The following is a 20,219-nucleotide window of genomic DNA, read 5'->3' as shown; positions in this document are numbered from 1 at the left end:
AAAGTCAAAGAGAAAGTGATGAGTGAGGAGTTTTCAAAATACCTTGCGTAAACAAAAAGCTATTGACTGAGAAAAAATGTAATTATTTGTAAGTGTTCTAATCATGGAAATGAATTTACATAAATGAAGAAAAGACTGGGCTCATCAGTAACTTGAACACTTGAGGCTGAAGCAGCACTTATTTCCTAAATGTTTTTGTTTGGACATGAGGTTGATCCAACTTAACCAGGTAACTCTCTCTTGTCTTCTCTATGCAGATAAAGCCTCAGAATGTCCTGCTGAGTAGTTACTCAGTTTGTGAGAGTTTATGATGATTAAAATGTGGTAGTATTGAACTTCACCACCTGCACTGCAGGTTTGTTGTGAGAATTACTGGAGAGAACGGATGAAAACACACCAGCCCTATACTCAGAGTGGGAGAAAGAAGTCCTAGTCTAAAAAGAGCACTGTTTTAAGGAAACCAGGTCCCAAAGATTAATGTCTAACTATTGCTTCCTTCTGAAAATATCCTATTATTTAACAAAATGCATCTACAAGTTTTTGCCAGGAGAACTCAACCAACTGCACAGTCTGTTCCCTTAAATATCACTGACAATTATCTGCTTCCTAAGCAAAGTTGCATTTAACCACCAGTGAGGCATTACTAACCTTTTGAATTTTACCCTGATACAAGCAAGGTAAGTCAGGTTATCCCACATAACCTGAAAAAGCTCACATTGACTATTAATGTATTCAGAGTTCAGGAATTTGTTTCTGATTTAATTTCTTCTAGCAATTAGTTTACTAGAAACTTCTGTGTCACTTCTTGTGCAATCAGTCCCTTCTTTTGTATATAATTCCTAGCTGTCAACCATTGACTACCAACAGAAAAATTAAGTAAGAATTTTGTCTTGTGAATGATTCAACACCTTTCCAAAACTCTCAGTATACTAGCTTTTCCAGTGGTCGTCAGCGAAGAGGAGCCCACATCATATTTTCTTTCAGCACATTTTATAAAATACTTGAGACATCAGTTCAAGAATTTAAGACCAACAAAAGCTCATGTAGCTGGTTGGATCTCATGTAATGTCTGACAACATTTTTAGTGCTTTGGCCTCTTTCTGATTTTCTCAAAGAGGATGACAAACTAAGCATTCCCATGTGAAGATGTCTGCCGCAAGAACATACCCTCCATTCCAAGAACTGTCAGGATACACCAGACATCCTACATAAGTTACTCATTTATGTTGGGAAGACTGTCAGAAGTAATTCATTATAAGTAATGATATACACATTTGGAATAACTCCAGGCAACTCTGTTATCGTGAATAAGGTGATCTCTGGGTCTTTAAAAGGACCAAGGGGAACAAAGGCAGCATAATTCTATGCATTTAAGAAACAAACAAAATAAGCATCTTTTTCTTTATTGATTGAGATATAAAATTTCTATACAAAAGAACACTTTCCAATAAGATAGGCATGTGGGACAAATGTCTTCTCTCTCTTGTGCCAAGGGATGAATAGAGAATATTATATTTCATAAAAGGTATTTTTTCTTTGAAGGACTTTTTGCACATATTACTATGATAAATCCTGATAGGAGTTAAAATAGAGGCTATCTCTAGTTATTTATACATTTAGGACATATACCAGTAAAGTGCACAAAGAGATGCAGAGATACAAAAAGATTCAAACAAGTAATGGATTAATACTGGCTTGGCTAAAAAGTTTGTTCAGATTTTTCTGTAACATCTCCGGAAAATCCAAATGAATATGTCGGCCAATCCAGTACATTAGATAATGTACTAATATTTACAACCTGAAAAGAGTTAGGGAGGTGAAGACACTGATAATAGTTAGGACTATCAACAGAGTGAAACTGGCATTTCCTGCAGTGCTGGAAAACAGATTTATGTTCTGAGTAGAATCTGGCATCTGTACATTGATGTCGTTTAGGAAAGATTAGAAAATAAAGAGAAAGGATGTCATACAATGTATTATTGTGAAAAGGAAGGACTTTGGGGAGTAAGAAACACAGCTAGTGAATATGCAGGTTTCTCAAGCAGGTGATGGGGACCTTGCCTGATCTTATCCCAGGTTGTAATGGAAAGACACCAGGCAAATGAGAGTAGAGGGCACGCTTAAGTGGCAAGTGGAGAAAACAGTTCTTTCCCACCTCCAAGCTTTGATACGCGCTGCTTCCTCTGTCTACTAAGGTTCTCCCCTCTGCACTCAATATTTTAAAACCAAGTTCAAATAGCAATACCTCTGCCAAGCCTTCTCAGAAGCATGCAAGTAGAATTAGTCACACAGTTCCTGGCTGCAACAGAACTTTGCACATGCCTATTATTTGGTGAATAACAACATCCGCCACAGAATGTCATGCTCTGCCTCTGCTTTCCCTCATCCTCCATGTATTATCTCCATATTTCTCCAATATCTTGTTACCCTATTATCTCATACAATCTTCACATCAACCCTCCTAGGTGCCATTACTGCTACCTTCCTGCAGATCAGCAAGTAAGGCTTGGTGAAATGAGATTACTTATCCATGCTCACACAGATCCAGACTATCCAAACTAGAATATGATATACTGCCTTTAAAAAAATCCAAAAACTAAACTCCAAACTTATTTGGATTTCACCAGTTTTTCCATTCAGGTCCTCTTTCTATTCCAGGATCCTATCCTGGGGACCACATCATATTCAGGTGTCTCATCTCCCAGTCCTTCTTCGTTTTAACAATCTTAATTGCCTTGAGGATATGGGCCAGAAATCCATAGTACATCCCCAATTTGGACTTGCCTCATGTGTTTCTCATGATTAAGACTGCATTAAGAGTTTTTTGGAAGAACAGCAAGAAGGTAAACTGTCCTGGTCCTCACATAATGTCAGGAATACATGACATCACTGATGACTTCACTTTCATCACTTAGTACTTTATGAACTCTAATTAGCTGTTGCAGCTATGCATCTCTTTCAATGAATAATACATCTTTTGAGAGATTACAGTCTCTTGGTAATATATGCAGTGCCTGGAAGGCACTGGTTCCTTGATACACTTGACAGAAAGGATGAATAGAAGCAGCAGCCCAGCATGGTATCCCAGAGACTGGAAAATACAAGTTTTCCTAGGGGCTGATATCAATTGACGGTGTGAATTCTGGGGTGGTAGGGTGACAAATGAGAGAGGAGCAGGCTCATTTGGTATGGCAATGCCAGGAGGAAGAAGGTGGTCATGAGTTATTCATTCAACATGTATTAACTCTGCATTTTCCCTCTACAGCATCTAATTCCTGAATTTTAGAGATGGCATGATTTTGGGAAACCTGAGATTGTTTTTCCAAGGTTGTACAGTGGATCACTGGAAGAGCCAGGATTTAGGTCAGTAGTGCGTAAAAAGATGGGTGTGCTGGGCAGGATAATCATGGGTCAAAATAAGCACAGAACACTCTTAAGGCAGTTGTGACATCAATTTGGATGGGCCATGGGTCAGAGAATGCAAATTGAAGAAAGTAGTGGTAACAAATGTAGAATATGAAGTGGGCACAGATTAGAAGCATTTCTATGAGTAAGATGAAAAGGAACCGGTAGATCACGAAGAGAAAGTAACATGACAGGATATGGCAATAAACCAGATACTGTTAATCAAATAAAGATTAATAATGGCAAATAATGGCTTCTAACACTGAGACCTTTAGTCACCATTAGCCCTGTATATGAGGAAGTTTTTCTTCCATCAAACACCCAGAGTACCTTTCAAGGGATTCTCAAGTTTAACTTTTTTTGAGGAGATGCTTGGCTTAAGTAGTCAGAAGGCAAGCTGTGGATGTGGGAAAGGACCAGGAGAAAAAGGAGCTGCGCTCGCTGTCTATGCTGTCCTGGGAGTGGCTAGTACTCTGCTGTCTGAAAGGAACAAGGCACCAAAAATTCAAATGTCTATGAACTCCCTATTGCCAGTGGAAGATGCTTCAGTTCTTACAGGTCTATAGTAGGGTATCTGTTTACTGCTTCCCTACCAGTGATAAATTAATTACCACCCTAGACCCTTCACTTTCATAGAGACAGCAAAGAAAAGAAAAAGGTTTACTTATTTCCTCTTTCTTCCTTTGAAAGAGCATCCTTTTAAGTATAAAAGTGATGGAAGACAGCAGAAAGCAAACAAATTAACCACAGAGAAGATGAAAACTTCTTTAAAATTACTGAAAAAATTAGAGAAACCATGGACAAATTACACTAATATTCTAGAGGAAAGTGTGTATGTAAAATACACACACACACACACACACACACACACACGTATCTATCTTATATATAAAGTGTTCATTTACACTGACTTAAAAACTTGACTAATGGTAAAACATATTAACAAATATACAAAAGAGGAAATACAAATGCTTAACAAACACATGATTAAGTATGTAATAGTAAGTGTTCACACATTTTAAAGTTAGAAAGTAGTGTTTGTTCTATTAAATAAACAGAGCACTTTGCCCAATTATTCCACCTTTACAAAATCTGAAGAACAGAATGAAAATGCAAAAACAGCAATACACTGGAATATTACACTGCTTTTAAAACTAATGTCTGAAATGAGTTATTAATGAAAGATGCTCATGATATACTATTAAATAACAAAAAGCAAGACTGAAAACAGGACACAGTACATAATCTTAATGACACAAAACATCCTTGAGATATGAATATCCACAAATGAGGCTGAGAGATTATCTGTTTTACCTTTCTGCATTTGCTACATTTTCTATAGGAAATGCATTTTTAATAGCAATGTTATTGAAATAAAAAATTATATATCACATAATTTATCTATTTAAAGTGTACAATAGTTTTCAGTATATTCACAGAGTTGTAGAACTGTTCTTACAACTAGAAAAAACTAAATAGATCTGTGGTTTATAGATGTTCTCAAAAAATTCACTGTTTCTCTATGTAAATAAATAGGAATTTAACCACCATGAGGATTCACTTTCAGAGGCCAACCAACATGTGCTCTAGGAAGCTCAGTTAAATAAATGACAAGTAGTATGGTTTCCTTTCTTAAGGCTAGTTACGCTAACATGTTTTTAAGTGTAGTTCAAATAAAACGAGAAATCTGATCACAGTATTTACCTTTACAGTGCTTGTGGTCTGGAGCTGGGCTGTAGCCCTTATGGCATGAACACATGTAGGATCCTTCAAGGTTGGAGCAAGTACCGTTTGTGCAGATCTTTGGTTCCAGGCATTCATCCACATCTTAAAGAACGTGGCATAATGGAAAAGAGGGGGAGAAAAAAGAAATAAAACATGAATAAATTTGAATGTGGTTAGAAATGGAAACAGTGGGTCTTCAAAAGAGGGGCAGATTCTTTAAGATAAGCTTTCAAATTAGCTCTTTATGAGGAAAAGAAGCTCTGGTATGAGGTGCACGTATAATGGTTTTGTGGCTTTATTTACTTTCTGCAAAATAACTCTAAAAAGGAAGCAAACATGCTCTATGAATAAATTCAGTTGAAGACTTATTGTGGAAGAGAGGGAGGAGGAGAGGATAGCTGTAGAGCAGCATCCCCCACAACATAAAATATTCCGAAGAATCACAGATGTGTGGAGGTCTAGTTAGGGAACTGATGAATTTCAGTAGAATGTGAGGCATCACTGAAGCAAGATACATGACTTATGACTCTGGGAAACTGTGGGAAAATCTGTAACATGTTAAAAAAAAACTTTCAAAAATTCTAAGATGGCATTGAATCTGATTTAAAAAAAAATCTAGGAGACAAACAAAATAAGACTACTAGGTAGCCTGAAGGTGGAGTACAGGCAGAAGAGGCAGATAAAGCAATAGTAGCTAATGTTTATCAAGCACTGACTGTCTAAAGTCAGTGCAGGCTTTACATATATTCTCTCACTTAATGCTAACAAAATCCACATGGGCTAACCATTCACAGAGGAAGGACCTGAGATTTAGAGAAGTTCAAAGCTTGTCCAAGGTCACATAGTTAGAAATTGATGGCTCAGATTTGAACCCAGTCAGCCTAACCCCAAAGACCATCTTTTAAACCTGACTATAAGGTTCTGGCATAGGCAAAGTTAAATCTAGAGATGGAACCAGTGGAAGAGAGAAAGTATGACTTTGTTTTTATTATTCGCTAACACAGCATTATATCAATAATCATTATCTAATCATTTACTGATCTCATTCAACAAACATTCGTTAAGCTCCGAACTAGAATACTGTTAATTCAAGAGGAAAATCTGAGTTCTATGCCCCATCTGAATGCCCCAGGGTAAGTCCACTGTATATTGCAGTAAAAAGGCATATAATGAGCATAAATAACCAAAAATTTAAAGAAAATTTTTAACTACAAAAAGTACCCAAAATACACAAAGCATCAAAATTTATGCTTAATTTTACAATGGCCTGGAGAAAGGAACGGCAACTCACTCCAGTATTCTCGCCCAGAGAATTCCATCAATAGAAGAGCCTGGTGGGCTACAATCCATGGGGTCACAGAGAGTCAGACACAACTGAGTGACCAACACTTCACAATGGTCTATAACTTAATCAAGGCAGAAAACAGTAGAGAGGGAAAGGCTCCTGATTATATCCATTTCATTTCACAATGCTCACCACAAAAGCAATAACAGCTTTCCACTTCAGTATTAACAGAGAATCATGAACACATTAACAGAGACCTAGTTTTAGGTCAGCAACCATTCATTTGCATTGTAATTCATTAAAATGAAATCTTTCTTATTATGGAATTCAGAAATAGAGTATTATCAATAATTATCATGAATGAATGCACAGGGACGTCTTGTATGTGTGCACCATATGCACACTGAAAACAGCCAAGTGGCTGACACTGCCTAGGTATTCTACTGCACTTCCACAACATCACTAGTCATGGTAAAGTGAGCCTAACTCCACAACAAACGGAAATATCACTTTCAAACTGATCAATTATCCACCCTTTCTCTGGCTGTGGGAGTCCACTCTCGCAAACACTGAAAGCAAACTACTTGAAAGAAGAAGCCAAAGATTGGGGGCCAAAATAAATAAAGGGACAGAATGAACTTAGATAGTAGGCATGGAAATTCCAACAGCAATGTGAAAATGTCATGTCTAGGTTCTGGCTTGGTTTCAAATATGTTAAGTTGAAAATTGTATGAACTGCTCTCTTTAATCATACATGCACCAAAGACTGCAGAATATAAGAGTGAAATTAATTTCTAAGGCCATATTTTCTCTTGAAGCAAATTAACAGGCACTGCAGATTACCATTCATGAGATACTTGAATAAATTCTATTTTTCCAGGCTACTACCACGATTAACGATGAACCAGAATGCTTTGAAATATCTAGGAGAGCTTGATATGTTTATTTCCTTCTTTACTTACCACAGTCATAACTGCATGGAACCAGAATCCTGTAGATAGAATAGTTTGAATAGTTTGAATTGAATAAGTATATAAGCTTACTGTGGAGAAGGCAATGGCACCCCACTCCAGTACTCTTGCCTGGAAAATCCCATGGACAGAGGACCCTGGTAGGCTGCAGTCCATGGGGTCGCTGAGGGTCGGATACAACTGAGCGACTTCACTTTCACTTTTCACTTCCATGCATTGGAGAAGGAAATGGCAACCCACTCCAGTGTTCTTGCCTGGAGAATCCCAGGGACGGGCGAGCTGTCTATGGGGTCGCACAGAGTTGGACACGACTGAAGTGACTTAGCATAGCATAGCATAAGCTTACTGGCACTTAGGCTCTTAAGGAAACAAATGTTATATAGTAAAATATCATTAAAAATTCTTTGATTTAGAATCAAAAGGCAGATATCTCCAGCTATAAAATAAGTCAGTCATGGGGATGTAACGTTCAGCATGGTGGCCATAGTTAACAACACTGAACTGCACACTTGAAAGCTGCCAAAAGAATACAGTTGGCCCTCGAAGAACATGGGTTTGAATTACATGAGTCCACTTGCACACGGCCTTTTTTTTTTTTTTCAGCAGAAAATACTACATTACTATACAAGTTGGGAGCAACCATGGATGCAAAAGGTGAACTATAAGTTACGTGCAGATTTTCAGCTGCACAGAGGGTTGGTGCCCCTAATGCCCACATTGTTCAAGGGTCAACTGTGGGTCTTAAAAGTCCTCATCACAAAAAATTAAAAAAAGAAACTATGTATGGCGATGGATATTAACTACACATTATGGTGATCACTTTGCAATGTATACAAATATTGACTCATTTTGTACACCTGACATATAACACTTTCTCTCAATTATACCTCAATCTTAAAAAAAGAATATATAGAAGGAAGGTATCTAAAATGGAGCCTCATTTGGTGGATGCAAAAGAAATGAATAAACTCAGTTTTGTATCTTTAGCCAGACCTCTCTCCTTAACTGCTCATCCCCACACTTTGTTGGTTAGTCCACTGGGACATCTCTATTTGATGTCACTCAGGCACCTCTGAGTCCTCATAGCCGAAACATCTTTCTCTTGCCTTCTCTCTATGCTGTCTCCTGGGTCAATATAGGTTTAGTTCAGTTCAGTCACTCAGTCGTGTCCGACTCTTTGCGACCCCATGAATCGCAGCACGCCAGGCCTCCCTGTCCATCACCAACTCCTGGAGTTCACTCAGACTCACATCCATCGAGTCGGTGATGCCATCCAGCCATCTCATCCTCTGTCGGCCCCTTCTCCTCCTGCCCCCAATCCCTCCCAGCATTAAGGTCTTTTCCAATGAGTCAACTCTTCGCATGAGGTGGCCAAAGTACTAAAATTTCAGCTTTAGCATCATTCCTTCCAAAGAAATCCCAGGGCTGATCTCCTTCAGAATGGATTGGTTGGATGTCCTTGCAGTCCAAGGGACTCTCAAGAGTCTTCTCCAACACCACAGTTCAAAAGCATCAATTCTTCGGCACTCAGCCTTCTTCACAGTCCAACTCTCACATCCATACATGATCACTGGAAAAATCACAGCCTTGACTAGACGGACCTTAGTCAGCAAAGTAATGTCTCTGCTTTTGAATATGCTATCTAGGTTGGTCATAACTTTTCTTCCAAGGAGTAACCGTCTTTTAATTTACCCCTATCCATTTAAACACACAAATCAGAAACTTGGGAGTCATCTTTTCTAGATTCCTTCCTCTCTTTCTTTCCCCACATTCAATTTACTACAAAGTCACATAAATTCTACTACCCAAATCTCTCCCCAGTACACCCAACTTTACTTCATTTTTTGCCACTCCCATTCTCTCATATGGGTTACTGGCATCATCTTTTATCTCCCTATTTAAAGTCTTGCCCTATCAAAGCCATTATCCAGCCTGCAGCCAGAGCAATCTTTCTAAAACACAAATCTGGCCAATGATGTTGTTCCTCTACTTTAAAAACTTTCAATAGTTTCCAGTGTTCCTCAATTTAGTCAAGGATACAAACTTGTGGGGCTCTGAGTGGTACCAAGAGAAGGTCAGGTTCCCATAGTTCCTACCTCTAATCCTTGGGGGAAACAACGCCATGGGAAACAAGGTGGTCATATCCACCCTACAGTCCGTCACTGATCATCCACCTCTTACCCCACATCAGAGGAAGATGGTTGTATCTTTGTTTTCTATATTGGAGCTCAAAACTCATTCTAGCATTACAGTCCTATAGAAGAGTCATATCACCCAACTTCTTACACAAATACATGATGAGTTCAAAAAGGAAACTGTCCATAGAAAACTGGGTTACAAATTCAAAAAACCAATTTTCCAATGGGACTTGGGGACATAATCTGGCTCTTGCCATTCAATAAATTAATTAAACTTCCCACAGCAAGGAAGTTCCCAGGAGCTATGAATCCACCTCACTATACTATCATCCACTCTGAATTGATCCTTCTTGTCTACAATACCTTCATATGTCTCTCAAATATGCCTGCTGAAAACTAGATATTCCATGAGTACAGGATTTTCTGATCTCCTTTCCTAATAACCCTATTAGAAGAGGCAGTCAGGACAGTCTGGCATAATTTGCGTCCTTAGGGAACCCTGGCTAATTCTTATGATCATCACATCCTTTAAAAAATGTTTCACTTCATCATTGAAATCCTGCAGTCTACATTTCTTTGTCAAGATCAACATGAAGTTCAGTGGTCATTAGTTCCTGAACTCCACCTTCTTTCTTCTTTGGGGGAAATGAGGACATTAATCTCTCTCTAGCTTCCTGGCAACTTTCCATCCTCCACAGTTTCACAAAGATGATTCCCAGCTGGCCGGCAATCCCACCTGCAAATTCTCTCATTGCCTTGAGAGGTAGTTCATCTGGGTCAGGAAGCCTTTTGAAATTTCCCTTTCTAGTATCCTGGGAACATGCCAGTCTGCCTGAAGCCCCTCCCTGGCGGGCAGGACCTGTAAGGTGCTGAGAACATCCAGGGGCCACCTTCCCATGAGTCAGCCCATGGCCATGCTGCCCCCTTTCACTCCACCTATCAGTTCCTTGAGGTTGGTCAGAACTGGGTCCAGGGCAAGAGTTTACCTGCATTGCTTCATTTACTTTCAATGAGTAAAGGAAAGATTTACTTCAAAGATTGACAAGGTGAACCAGTCATTTTTCTGAGACCATTCAGCCTCATTTAATTCCTTAATGACCAAGAGACTTCCATGAGTGAGCACCATTTGATATGGGATGAAAAGTCTTATTCCATCACCACAACTATATGAAAATACAGGATTATTCCCAAGGCAAACATTACTTCAATTATCCCTCAACTATTCTTCACACATCATCTTTATACTAAAGATGATGAGGGAACATTTGACAGAAAAGCAAGCATGGTAAAAATGAAAGACAGACTCTGGTTAGGCCAGTACAATCACATCCTCCCCTCCCTTGCACTTTAGGTATATTGTAAGTCCTTAGGATCTCACCCTCTGTCAATTCTGACCAAATTTTAAAATGTGCAGTAACAAAGCTGTCAATGAAAATATACTGTCTGTTCCTCAAAGACTCATCACTGCTTTTTTGGAACTGGAAAACAGCCAATGCTGTGTACATGCCAGATGAAGACCCAAAGATCTCAGAAAATCAATCCACTAATCTCAGCAAATCACTGGCTTCCTACCTCAGCTTTACAAAAGATCATTTTGTTTTCCAGAAAAACTCATATGGACTACCTTGGCCAAGTCTGCCATCTCAGACTCTCGAGCCAAAACTACTGCTGCCTGCAAGTGACAATTCCAGTTCACATGGATCTTTCCTATGGACTTTAATTTTCCTTACTATCTTAATCGTATTGCATTGTCCTCTGATTTTCTTAGGTGTACATGAGAGGTGTATGAGCTACTACATAAAACAAAACAATATTAGCTTTGATGCTAAAAGATGGGGGATCATGTCCTAGCTCTGCCATTTATTACCTATGATGGGGAACTATCCCATTAACCTATTTGAGAATCAATTTCTGTACCACAGGTAACTGTAAACTATTAACATACACAGTTATTACAATATACATAAATTATAATAACATATACAGAAATTATTACAATAACTAAGATTCCCACACAGGCATATTTGCTGCCTTCAAAAGTAGTTTTGGGGGTTTTCTATTGAGATATAACTGACATTAAAACAATATGTAAGTTAAGCACCAAGGATATAATGGGAAACATAGGGAAATACAGCCATTATTTCATAAAACCTTTAAATGGAGGATAATCTTTAAAAATACTAAATCATTATGTTGTCATATGAAACTAATATAATACTGTGAATCAACTATGAAGTGAAGTCAAAGTGAAGTGAAAGTCACTTAGTCGTGTCCAACTCTTTGTGACCCTATGGACTATAGAGTCTGTGGAATTCTCCAGGCCAGAATACTGAAGTGGGTAGCCTTTCCCTTCTCCAGGGGATCTTCCCAACCCAGGGATGGAACCCAGGTCTCCTGCACTGCAGGCAGATTCTTTACCAGCTGAGCCACAAGGGAAGCCGTGAATCAACTATACTTCAATAAAAGACAATACTGTGCAACCTTAAGGGATGATTTGACATCCTATCTCAAAATTATTAACATCTATTGGAGTATTACTAACACTTCTATCATGTCACACAATTATCATTTCTTTCCTGATGAAGACAATTAAGTTCTAGTCTCTCAGCAACTTTGAGATTTCTAATTCAGTACTGTTGATTATAATCACTAAGCTATGCATTCCATTTCCAGGGCTTACCTACTAGTTGTAAGTCCGTACCCTTTAATAACACAACTCCTCTACCCTCATGTCCTTATAACCACCATCTTATCTTGCTGTGTTTTGCTTCTCTACAACTTCACATCTTCTCTGGCATCGAACAGATCTTGTAGGCAGTGTGTGCTCTGTGGTCAGTCATGTCCCAACTCTTTGTGACCCTATGGACTATAGCCTGCTAGGCTCCTCTATCCATGGGATTTTCCAGGCAAGGGAAGTGGGCTGCCATTTCCTTCTCCAGGGGATCTTCCTGACAGGAATCGAACCCACATCACATGCATTGGCAGGCAGGCTCCTTATCACTGAGCCACTTGGGAAGCCCATATGAAGGTAGGTGCTCTACTCAACTATTTATTGAATGATTAGAAGATTCCTTTAGCACATAATGATTCAGGGATAAGACTAATCCTTGCACATTATCTACAAAAGGTAGACCTTGAGCTCAGCTGCCATCTGATATAAGAATAAATGTAGGACTAAAGTCTTCAATTTCATTTAGGTCTATGACTATTCATATATTCCATAAAGGTTAACAGTGACTCCTAAAATCTGAAAAGAAATCCTAGGATGAAAAGAACTCCTAGAACAAGGAGCTCTCCCTATCTATCCTGCAAGTTTTCTATACCTGGTTTTGGTTAAGATTGAGGCTAGCCAGTTGTCAAGTGGTTTGAATGCTATGAAGTTCTTCAAATGCTGAAGACCTGCTACATTTACAAAACTCAAATGGGAGTCATAAAGTCATCATCAACTTAATTATGGCCGACTAAGAAGGATTACTTTGATTAAAATCTCAGAACTTTGTGTTCCTGGGTCACACATGGTTTGTCACAAGCTCAACTATAAAGCAAGGTAATAAACTCACAAAAGGCTAGCTGACACATCTACTAGGTGATAGATATTGTATTTTGTGAAGGTGAGCAAAGAAAATGAAGCCAAAGAAAGATGTCAGTACTGCAGAAGTGGAAACATTTGTTAGGAATGATCAATCTCTCTGCAGAGAAATCTTGTGATTCTCAAGAAGTATATTTCAGCAAAACAAAAATGTTCAGAAGTTGAAAGAAAACTAAGATGAATTAAATGTATAAGAGAAAGCTTCTACAACAGAGAGTTAGAAATTCTATGAGATGAGCTTAAAGAAATCCAAAGAAAAGACAATTATCCACAGAACTCTGACATACAATTTACTTTAACAGATATCAGTTATTATTCCATTCCCTCTCTTTCAGGGCAATGGAAATAAAACAGAGGTAACAGGGTTGGGGAAGAAGAATGATAACATTTCTCATGTTAGTCGTTCAGTCATGTCCAGTTTTTTGTGACTCCAGCGAGTGTAGCCCGCTGGGCTCCTCTGTCCATAGAATTCTCCAGGTAAGAATACAGCTGGAGTGGATAGTCATTCCCTTGTCCAGGGGATCTTCCCAACCCAAGGACTGAACCCAGGTCTCCCACATTGCAGGCAGATTCTTTACTATCTGAGGCACCAGGGAAGCCCCATATTACATTTAATTATGATAATAAACCCTATGAAGAAAGTACTTCAATTCCCATTTTACAGATACTAAAACTAAGCTTCAGAAAGGTCATATAGGCCAAATCTGCTCAAATTCAGGAAAACATGATCTACATATCAGAGTTACTGAATATACCTTTAAACAAATGTTAGAGAAATTTCCTTCGGGAGATGGCTCTAGGCAGGTTTGAATCAGGCTAGTTTAACTTTCCTGAGACAGCAAAACATGTAAATTGAGGACTTGACACATTGGCTTCTTTCAAGAAAGAGTCTGATTGAAGGCAGCCAGAGAGAACTGGCCAGAACTCAAGGTGATGAAATAATTCTAAGAGGTGGGGATCGCATGGGCAATAGCTCCGGGCTGAATGTGAGGTCCAATGAACACAGTGCTAAATGATGAAAGTGGCTCTCAAGAGAGCACCAAAATCCACAACTTGAAAGAAGCAGCTTCATTAACAGAGGAGCCAACAAAGGTTGCCAAAAAAGCACTGAGGGACAGATATTTTGAAAGTGCACAATGAACTATTGAGAATGAAGGATCACATGCCCTGAACTAAACATAGCAGGTGTTGCCTGGGGGTTCATGCTGGGAAAAAGGATGAACCCTCAGACAACACTTGCTAACATTTTACCTGTTTCTGCACCAAACTCCTGCTCTAATTCATAAATCAAGGAGCAGCATCAAATAGTAAGATACAGTATACATGGCATGAATACAAAAAGGCCATTAAGTAAGTTCACCATTTAGTTAGCAAAAGCAAAAGAAAGTCTAACTGGCATTAAATCCCCGTAGAATAGAAGGGTCAAAATGGTCATTCTTAATTCTTAATGAAACTGTTTAACAGAAAAAAGAGCCAAATGGACATCAAGATCAATGAGTTTTAAATATATATATATATATATATAAAAGCATAATGCCAAAGAACATATTACTCTGTACAACAATGTCTAGGTTTAATTATAATAACTTAAAAATATGCTGAGAGAGGAGAGTGGTAGAAAAAGAAGGTTACTAAGATCTACACAACAACCCTGCAAGGTAGAGACTGTCATCTCTCCAGATGAAAACTAACAAATGCCCTGTGTAGGACTTTTCTCCAAACAATGAGATTTAGGAATTTTTTTTTTAAGTCTTTCATGTTCTCATATATTAAAAATTAAGGAAAAAGTCTCACAATGTACTCTAAGGTGTCTGTACTAAAAGGACAGAGGAAGCCTCAAACTGGTCACATTTAACAGTTAGACATAAGAACAGTTGAACAGCAAGGAACACTTGGTAAATCATTTATCATCTGATGCTTTCCCTGACCTCCATTAAAGCTCTAACACTCTCTAATCCCTTAGGCTGCTTTTTTCCTTAATGGGACTCATCACCCCTGACATACCCTATACTCTACTTTTTTCCTTGTGAGCTCTAGAGTCTAAGTGCAATGAAGGGAAGAAATTTATTCTGTCCACTCTCAATCCCCAGGGTCTAAAACAAAATACCTGACTCATAGTAGGAATACAGAATTCAATGATGAAAGTGGCAAATAGAGAAATAAATATAGGTCAGGTTGTGTTATGGATGAGCTCAACTCAAAGACAAACTTAGGTAGGACTACACCCCCTGAAAAGTTTAGAGTACCAGAATTACAAAGATGAGAAATAAAATGAATAAAGGAAAAAAGCCAAAAAGATATGATGGGGTATTCATGAGCATTGTCAAAGCGCTGTGGAAAAATCCAATGCATTCATTGGCTCAATCTGAACAGAAAGGTATTCTGCAATATATGCTTTTGTCACATTCAACTTTCACGTTTGAAAGCTCAACTGCCGTAAAATAATAAGATGGAAAAATCCATTTTGGTATAATCTGCAAAAGCCCATAGGAGAAATTTACCAAAACTGCAAGTTCAAAATCAGCAATGGATGGCACTGCAATTACGTCACAGACAAGAAGCTTGATCAATAGATGACACAGAACCTAAAACTCTACCCAAAGCAGAAGGAAAAAAAGGACATGACCTATTTGTAATGGGAAATGTGTGACTTTAGTTAGCAATGCAAAAATGCTTGGCCAAGTGGCCAAGTGTGTAACTTGGGGTGAGTAACACGGTGACCTAATAGCTTTTGCTTATGATTCTGCTAATCTGGTTGGCAAAGTGAAATTGCTGTTAAATGAGGTGCTTTGTTTCTGTCACTCAACTGGAGCAGCGTGGTCACGATCAGATTGATTGCACACATCTAGGTGTAAGAACTCATATATTATTATTCCCCAACCTGGATCCATGCATTTACACTGAAGAGCAATCACTTGCCAATTTGGTCAGTCATGTTCCATTAGTAAATTCATGAATCAGGGCTGTGTTTATGCCATGGTTGTGAATTTTAGTTAGTCAAGGTAAAGTTCAGGCTCTACTTTTGGATTATAATATGCATTGGTATGTGAAAATGAGTATAAGAATGGAACCTTGATAGGCAACTGTGAAATTTATGCCAAATGGGAAAAATTAAAACCACATGCACTTTCTGACCAGCATTGATTATATAAACAAAAGCTTATCGAATAGGCAACTAATAAACAAACAAAAAAAAAACTTCTTCCCAAAGATCAACACCTCACAACTCTACTGATAGAGACCCTTGGGAATGGGCATAAGATTCAAGGCAGAGGGCCTCCTGCATCTGGTACAGGGGCTCAGCTCATGCTGCCTTGTGAGGAGTCCAAACCGTTGAAACTGCAAGTGCTTCTGCCAAATCTACCTATCCCATCTCCTCTAACACACCACACATCTCCTCAGAGATGTATGAATAAAGACCAACATTTTTAATAGGACCAAGAGGGTCTGGCATGGTCTTTCCCCTCATGGTCTTCACCCTGCAGCAAATCTTCCCTTGTACTCTGTCTTACAACCACACTAGCTCTTCAGCCTCTAGAACATGATCTGTTTCCTCCTTCCATGAGCCCCTTGCACATACCAAATGTCCAAAATGATCTTCCTTCCATCCCCTTCCCCAGACAAAGCCCTGGTTAAACCTCAACTCAAGAATTCTCCTTGAGGCAACTCATTCTATCATATGCTCTTGTAACATCAAAGCACCCTCTTTCCTAACACATGTCTCTTTTGCACAACGAAAGAAACTATAAACAAGGTGAAAAGACAACCCTCAGAATGGGAGAAAACAACAGCAAATGAAACAACTAACAGAGAATTAGTCTCCAAAACATACAGCTCAATATCAGTAAAACAAACAACCCAATCAAACAGTGGGCAAAAGACCTAAATGGACATTTCTCCAAAGAAAACATACAGATGGCCAATAAACACATGAAAAGATGCTCAATATCACTCATTATTACAGAAAAGCAAATCAAAACCACAATGAGGTATCATCTCACACTGGTTGGAATGGCCATCATCAGAAAGTCTACAAACAATAAATGTTGGAGAGGGTATGGAGAAAAGGGAACCCTTTTACACTGTTAGGGATACAAACTAGTACAGCCACTATGGAGAACAGTGTGGAGACCCCTTGAAAGACTGGAAATACAACTGCCATACAACCCAGCAATCTCACTGCTGGGCATACACTCTGAGGAAACCAGAACTGAAAAAGACACATGTACCCCATGTTCATTGCAGCACTATTTACAAAGCTAGGACACAGAAGCAACCTAGATGTCCATCAGCAGATGAATGGAGAAGGAAGTTGTGGTACATACACCCCGTGGAATATTACTCAGCTATAAAAAGGAATCTTGCCTGGAGAAAGAAACCCCATGGAGAGAGGAGCCTGGTGGGCTACAGTCCACGTGGTCACAAAGAGTTGGACACAACGGAATGACCAAACACATAAAAAGGAATGCTTTTGAGTCAGTTCTAACGAGGTGGTGAACCTGGAGCCTATTTTACAGAGTAGAGTAAGTAAGAAAGAGAAAGACAAATACTGTATATTAATTCATATATATAGAATTTAGAAAGATGGTACTGACAATCCTAAATGCAAGGAAGCAGAGGAGACACAGACATAAAGAACAGACTTTTGCACCCAGTGGGAGAAGGAGACAATGGGATGATTTGAGAGAATAGCACTGAAACATATACTTTACCATATGTAAAACAGATGACCAGTGCAAGTTCGACACATGAAGCAGGACATGCAAAGCTGCTGCTCTGGGACAACATAAAGGGACAGCATGAGGAGGGAGGCAGGAGGAGGATTCAGGAAGCAGAGGGGGATACGTGTGTACCTCTGGCTGATTCATGTTGATATATGGCAAAAACCATCACATTATTGTAAAGCAATTATCCTCCAATTAAAATAAATTAATTTTTTTTTTTTATAGAATAACATTTACACAGCACTTGATATGTTTTCTTTTTTTTTTTCCCTCTCCCTCCTCCCTCCCCATACCACCCCTCTGGGTCATCTCAGCGCCCCAAAGTATCATGCATTGAACCTGGACTGGCAATTCATTTCATATATGATATTATACATGTTTCAATGCCATTCTCCCAAATCATCCCACCCTCTCCCTCTCCACAGAGTCCAAAAGACTGTTAACAAACAAAAGAAGAAGGTACTTTGGTTGGTCCCTCAGTGTATCCCAGCACTGAGTACCACTCTGTATGTAAGTAAAGTGAAAGTCGCTCAGTCATGCCCAACTCTTTGCAACCCCATGGACTTTATAGTCCATGGAATTCTCCAGGCCAGAACACTGGAGTGGGTAGCCTTTCCCTTCTCCAGGGAATCTTTCCAACCCAGGGATCGAACCCGGGTCTCCTGTACTGCAGGCAGATTCTTCACCAACTGAGCTATCAGGGGAATCTCACCACTCCGTGTATAGACAGTAAATTATACTGTATTTGAGAAGAAAAGAAAGACGAGAGGAAGGATGGAAAAGTTTAACTCACACTGTCAGAATGTGGCATGGGGTGGGAAAGAGTTCAGCTTTTGCGAAAAAGATCACACAGTAAACAGAAACACAAAGGCAAACCATTAAGGGGGAAAGCTGACTAGAGCACAAATAATCAGGAGCAAAGCAGAGTCATTATCTTCCTCAGTGCCTCGAGGAGGAGGTACTCAGTATTCATTAAATACTTGAGTGAATGAATGAATGAATGAACAAATATAGGGGTTGCTGTTGTTCAGTCATGCCCGACTCTTTGCCACCCCATGGACTGCAGCATACCAGGCTCCTCTGTCCTCCACCATATCCTGGAGTTTGCTCAGATTCTTGTCCATTGAGTCGGTGATGCCATCCAACCATGTCATTCTCTGTCATCTCCTTCTCCTCCTGCCCTCAATCCTTCGCAGTATCAGAGTCTTGTCCAGTGAGTCAGCTCTTCGCATCAGGTGGCCAAAGTATTGGAGCTTCAGCTTCACCATCAATTCCTCCAATGAATATTCAGGGTTGATTTCCTTTAGGGTGGACTGGTTTGACCTCCTTGCAATCAAAGGAACTCTCCAGAGTCTTCTCCAGTACCACAGTTCAAAAGCATCAATGGGCAATCAGCTCAGATTTCTCTTTCTATATTTGCTACTTCGGCTGCAAGTTTGTGTATATTTCTTGATTCTATAAGCCTGTGGTAGCTCCGTCTCATACCTTCTCTTTTTAAGCATTTTTCTCTCCACCTCTCTCCTCTTTGTGGCACTTATTATCAATATTTTATTTGGTTTTGAGCATTAATCACATCAGGGATAACAATTTGTTTCAATCAGAATTATGTTTCATGTAAAATCTTCACGTCCACTAAATTTCTTATTTTCTTCATGGTTAAAAGTTACTTAGAACTTTTCTCTGAACGACATGAGTTTGTTACATTCCTTTTTTTCTCTCACCTTTTTCTGTTTTGAAAGACAAACCAGCCAGACAGAAGACACACAACTACGATAAGTATACTCTAGTACTTACCAAGACACTGCCCGTTCCAGCCTCGAAACCCTTCTGTGCAGGGAACACACTGGTAAGATCCAGGAGAATTCACACACTGCTCATCTGGACAAGTACTTGGAGTCAAACATTCATCAACATCTGAAAAAATCAAAAATCTAAGTCACAGACATTTTATCAGAACACTAAAGCACGAACTGACTTGTGTGATAAAGGGGGAAAAGATTGGTGGGGAAAACAATAACTGGAAAAGTAAAGCACTGGGTATGCACTTAAACACTCAGTGAGAATGCATGGCCAGGTATAACTTGATTGAAATATGTACATATGTTTCAAGGAAGAACTTGGCCCCAGTTCTCCAACTGGCAGGCCCACGTCTCTCCACTCTGTGAGTTGGCAGTTCTCTAGGACCACTTTTTGGACATGAACATCTTTCAAGTAATAGTCTGGTTTGCCAGAAAGAAATGAAAGAAATGAACACAACAGCGAGGAAGCCATTTATCCACCTGGCTAGAGGTTCTCTCTGCAGACAATGGGGTACTCTAAGGAAACCCTTGCTTTGGCTTCATGGTCCCCAAAACATCCGACATTTGAATAATTTAAAACTTT

The 20,219-nt window shown here is 39.2% G+C and overlaps 1 protein-coding gene across 1 annotated transcript in view; it reads right to left on the bottom strand.

The window, feature by feature from the left end:
• The window catches only part of LTBP1 (latent transforming growth factor beta binding protein 1), a 456,857-nt gene that overhangs the window by 109,980 nt on the left and 326,658 nt on the right, over positions 1-20,219 (bottom strand). Inside the window, exons 19-20 of the mRNA XM_052648703.1 lie at positions 19,632-19,751; positions 5,110-5,232 (exon numbers count right to left, since the gene is read on the bottom strand). Coding sequence (XP_052504663.1) covers positions 5,110-5,232; positions 19,632-19,751 — 243 coding nt within the window. The remainder of the gene's footprint in view (positions 1-5,109; positions 5,233-19,631; positions 19,752-20,219) is intronic.

This window comes from Budorcas taxicolor, chromosome 11, assembly GCF_023091745.1.
Source record: "Budorcas taxicolor isolate Tak-1 chromosome 11, Takin1.1, whole genome shotgun sequence".
Taxonomy (NCBI): Eukaryota; Metazoa; Chordata; class Mammalia; order Artiodactyla; family Bovidae; genus Budorcas; species Budorcas taxicolor.
Note: the sequence above shows the minus strand (reverse complement) of the source record. Positions and strands in the feature narration are given on the sequence as shown.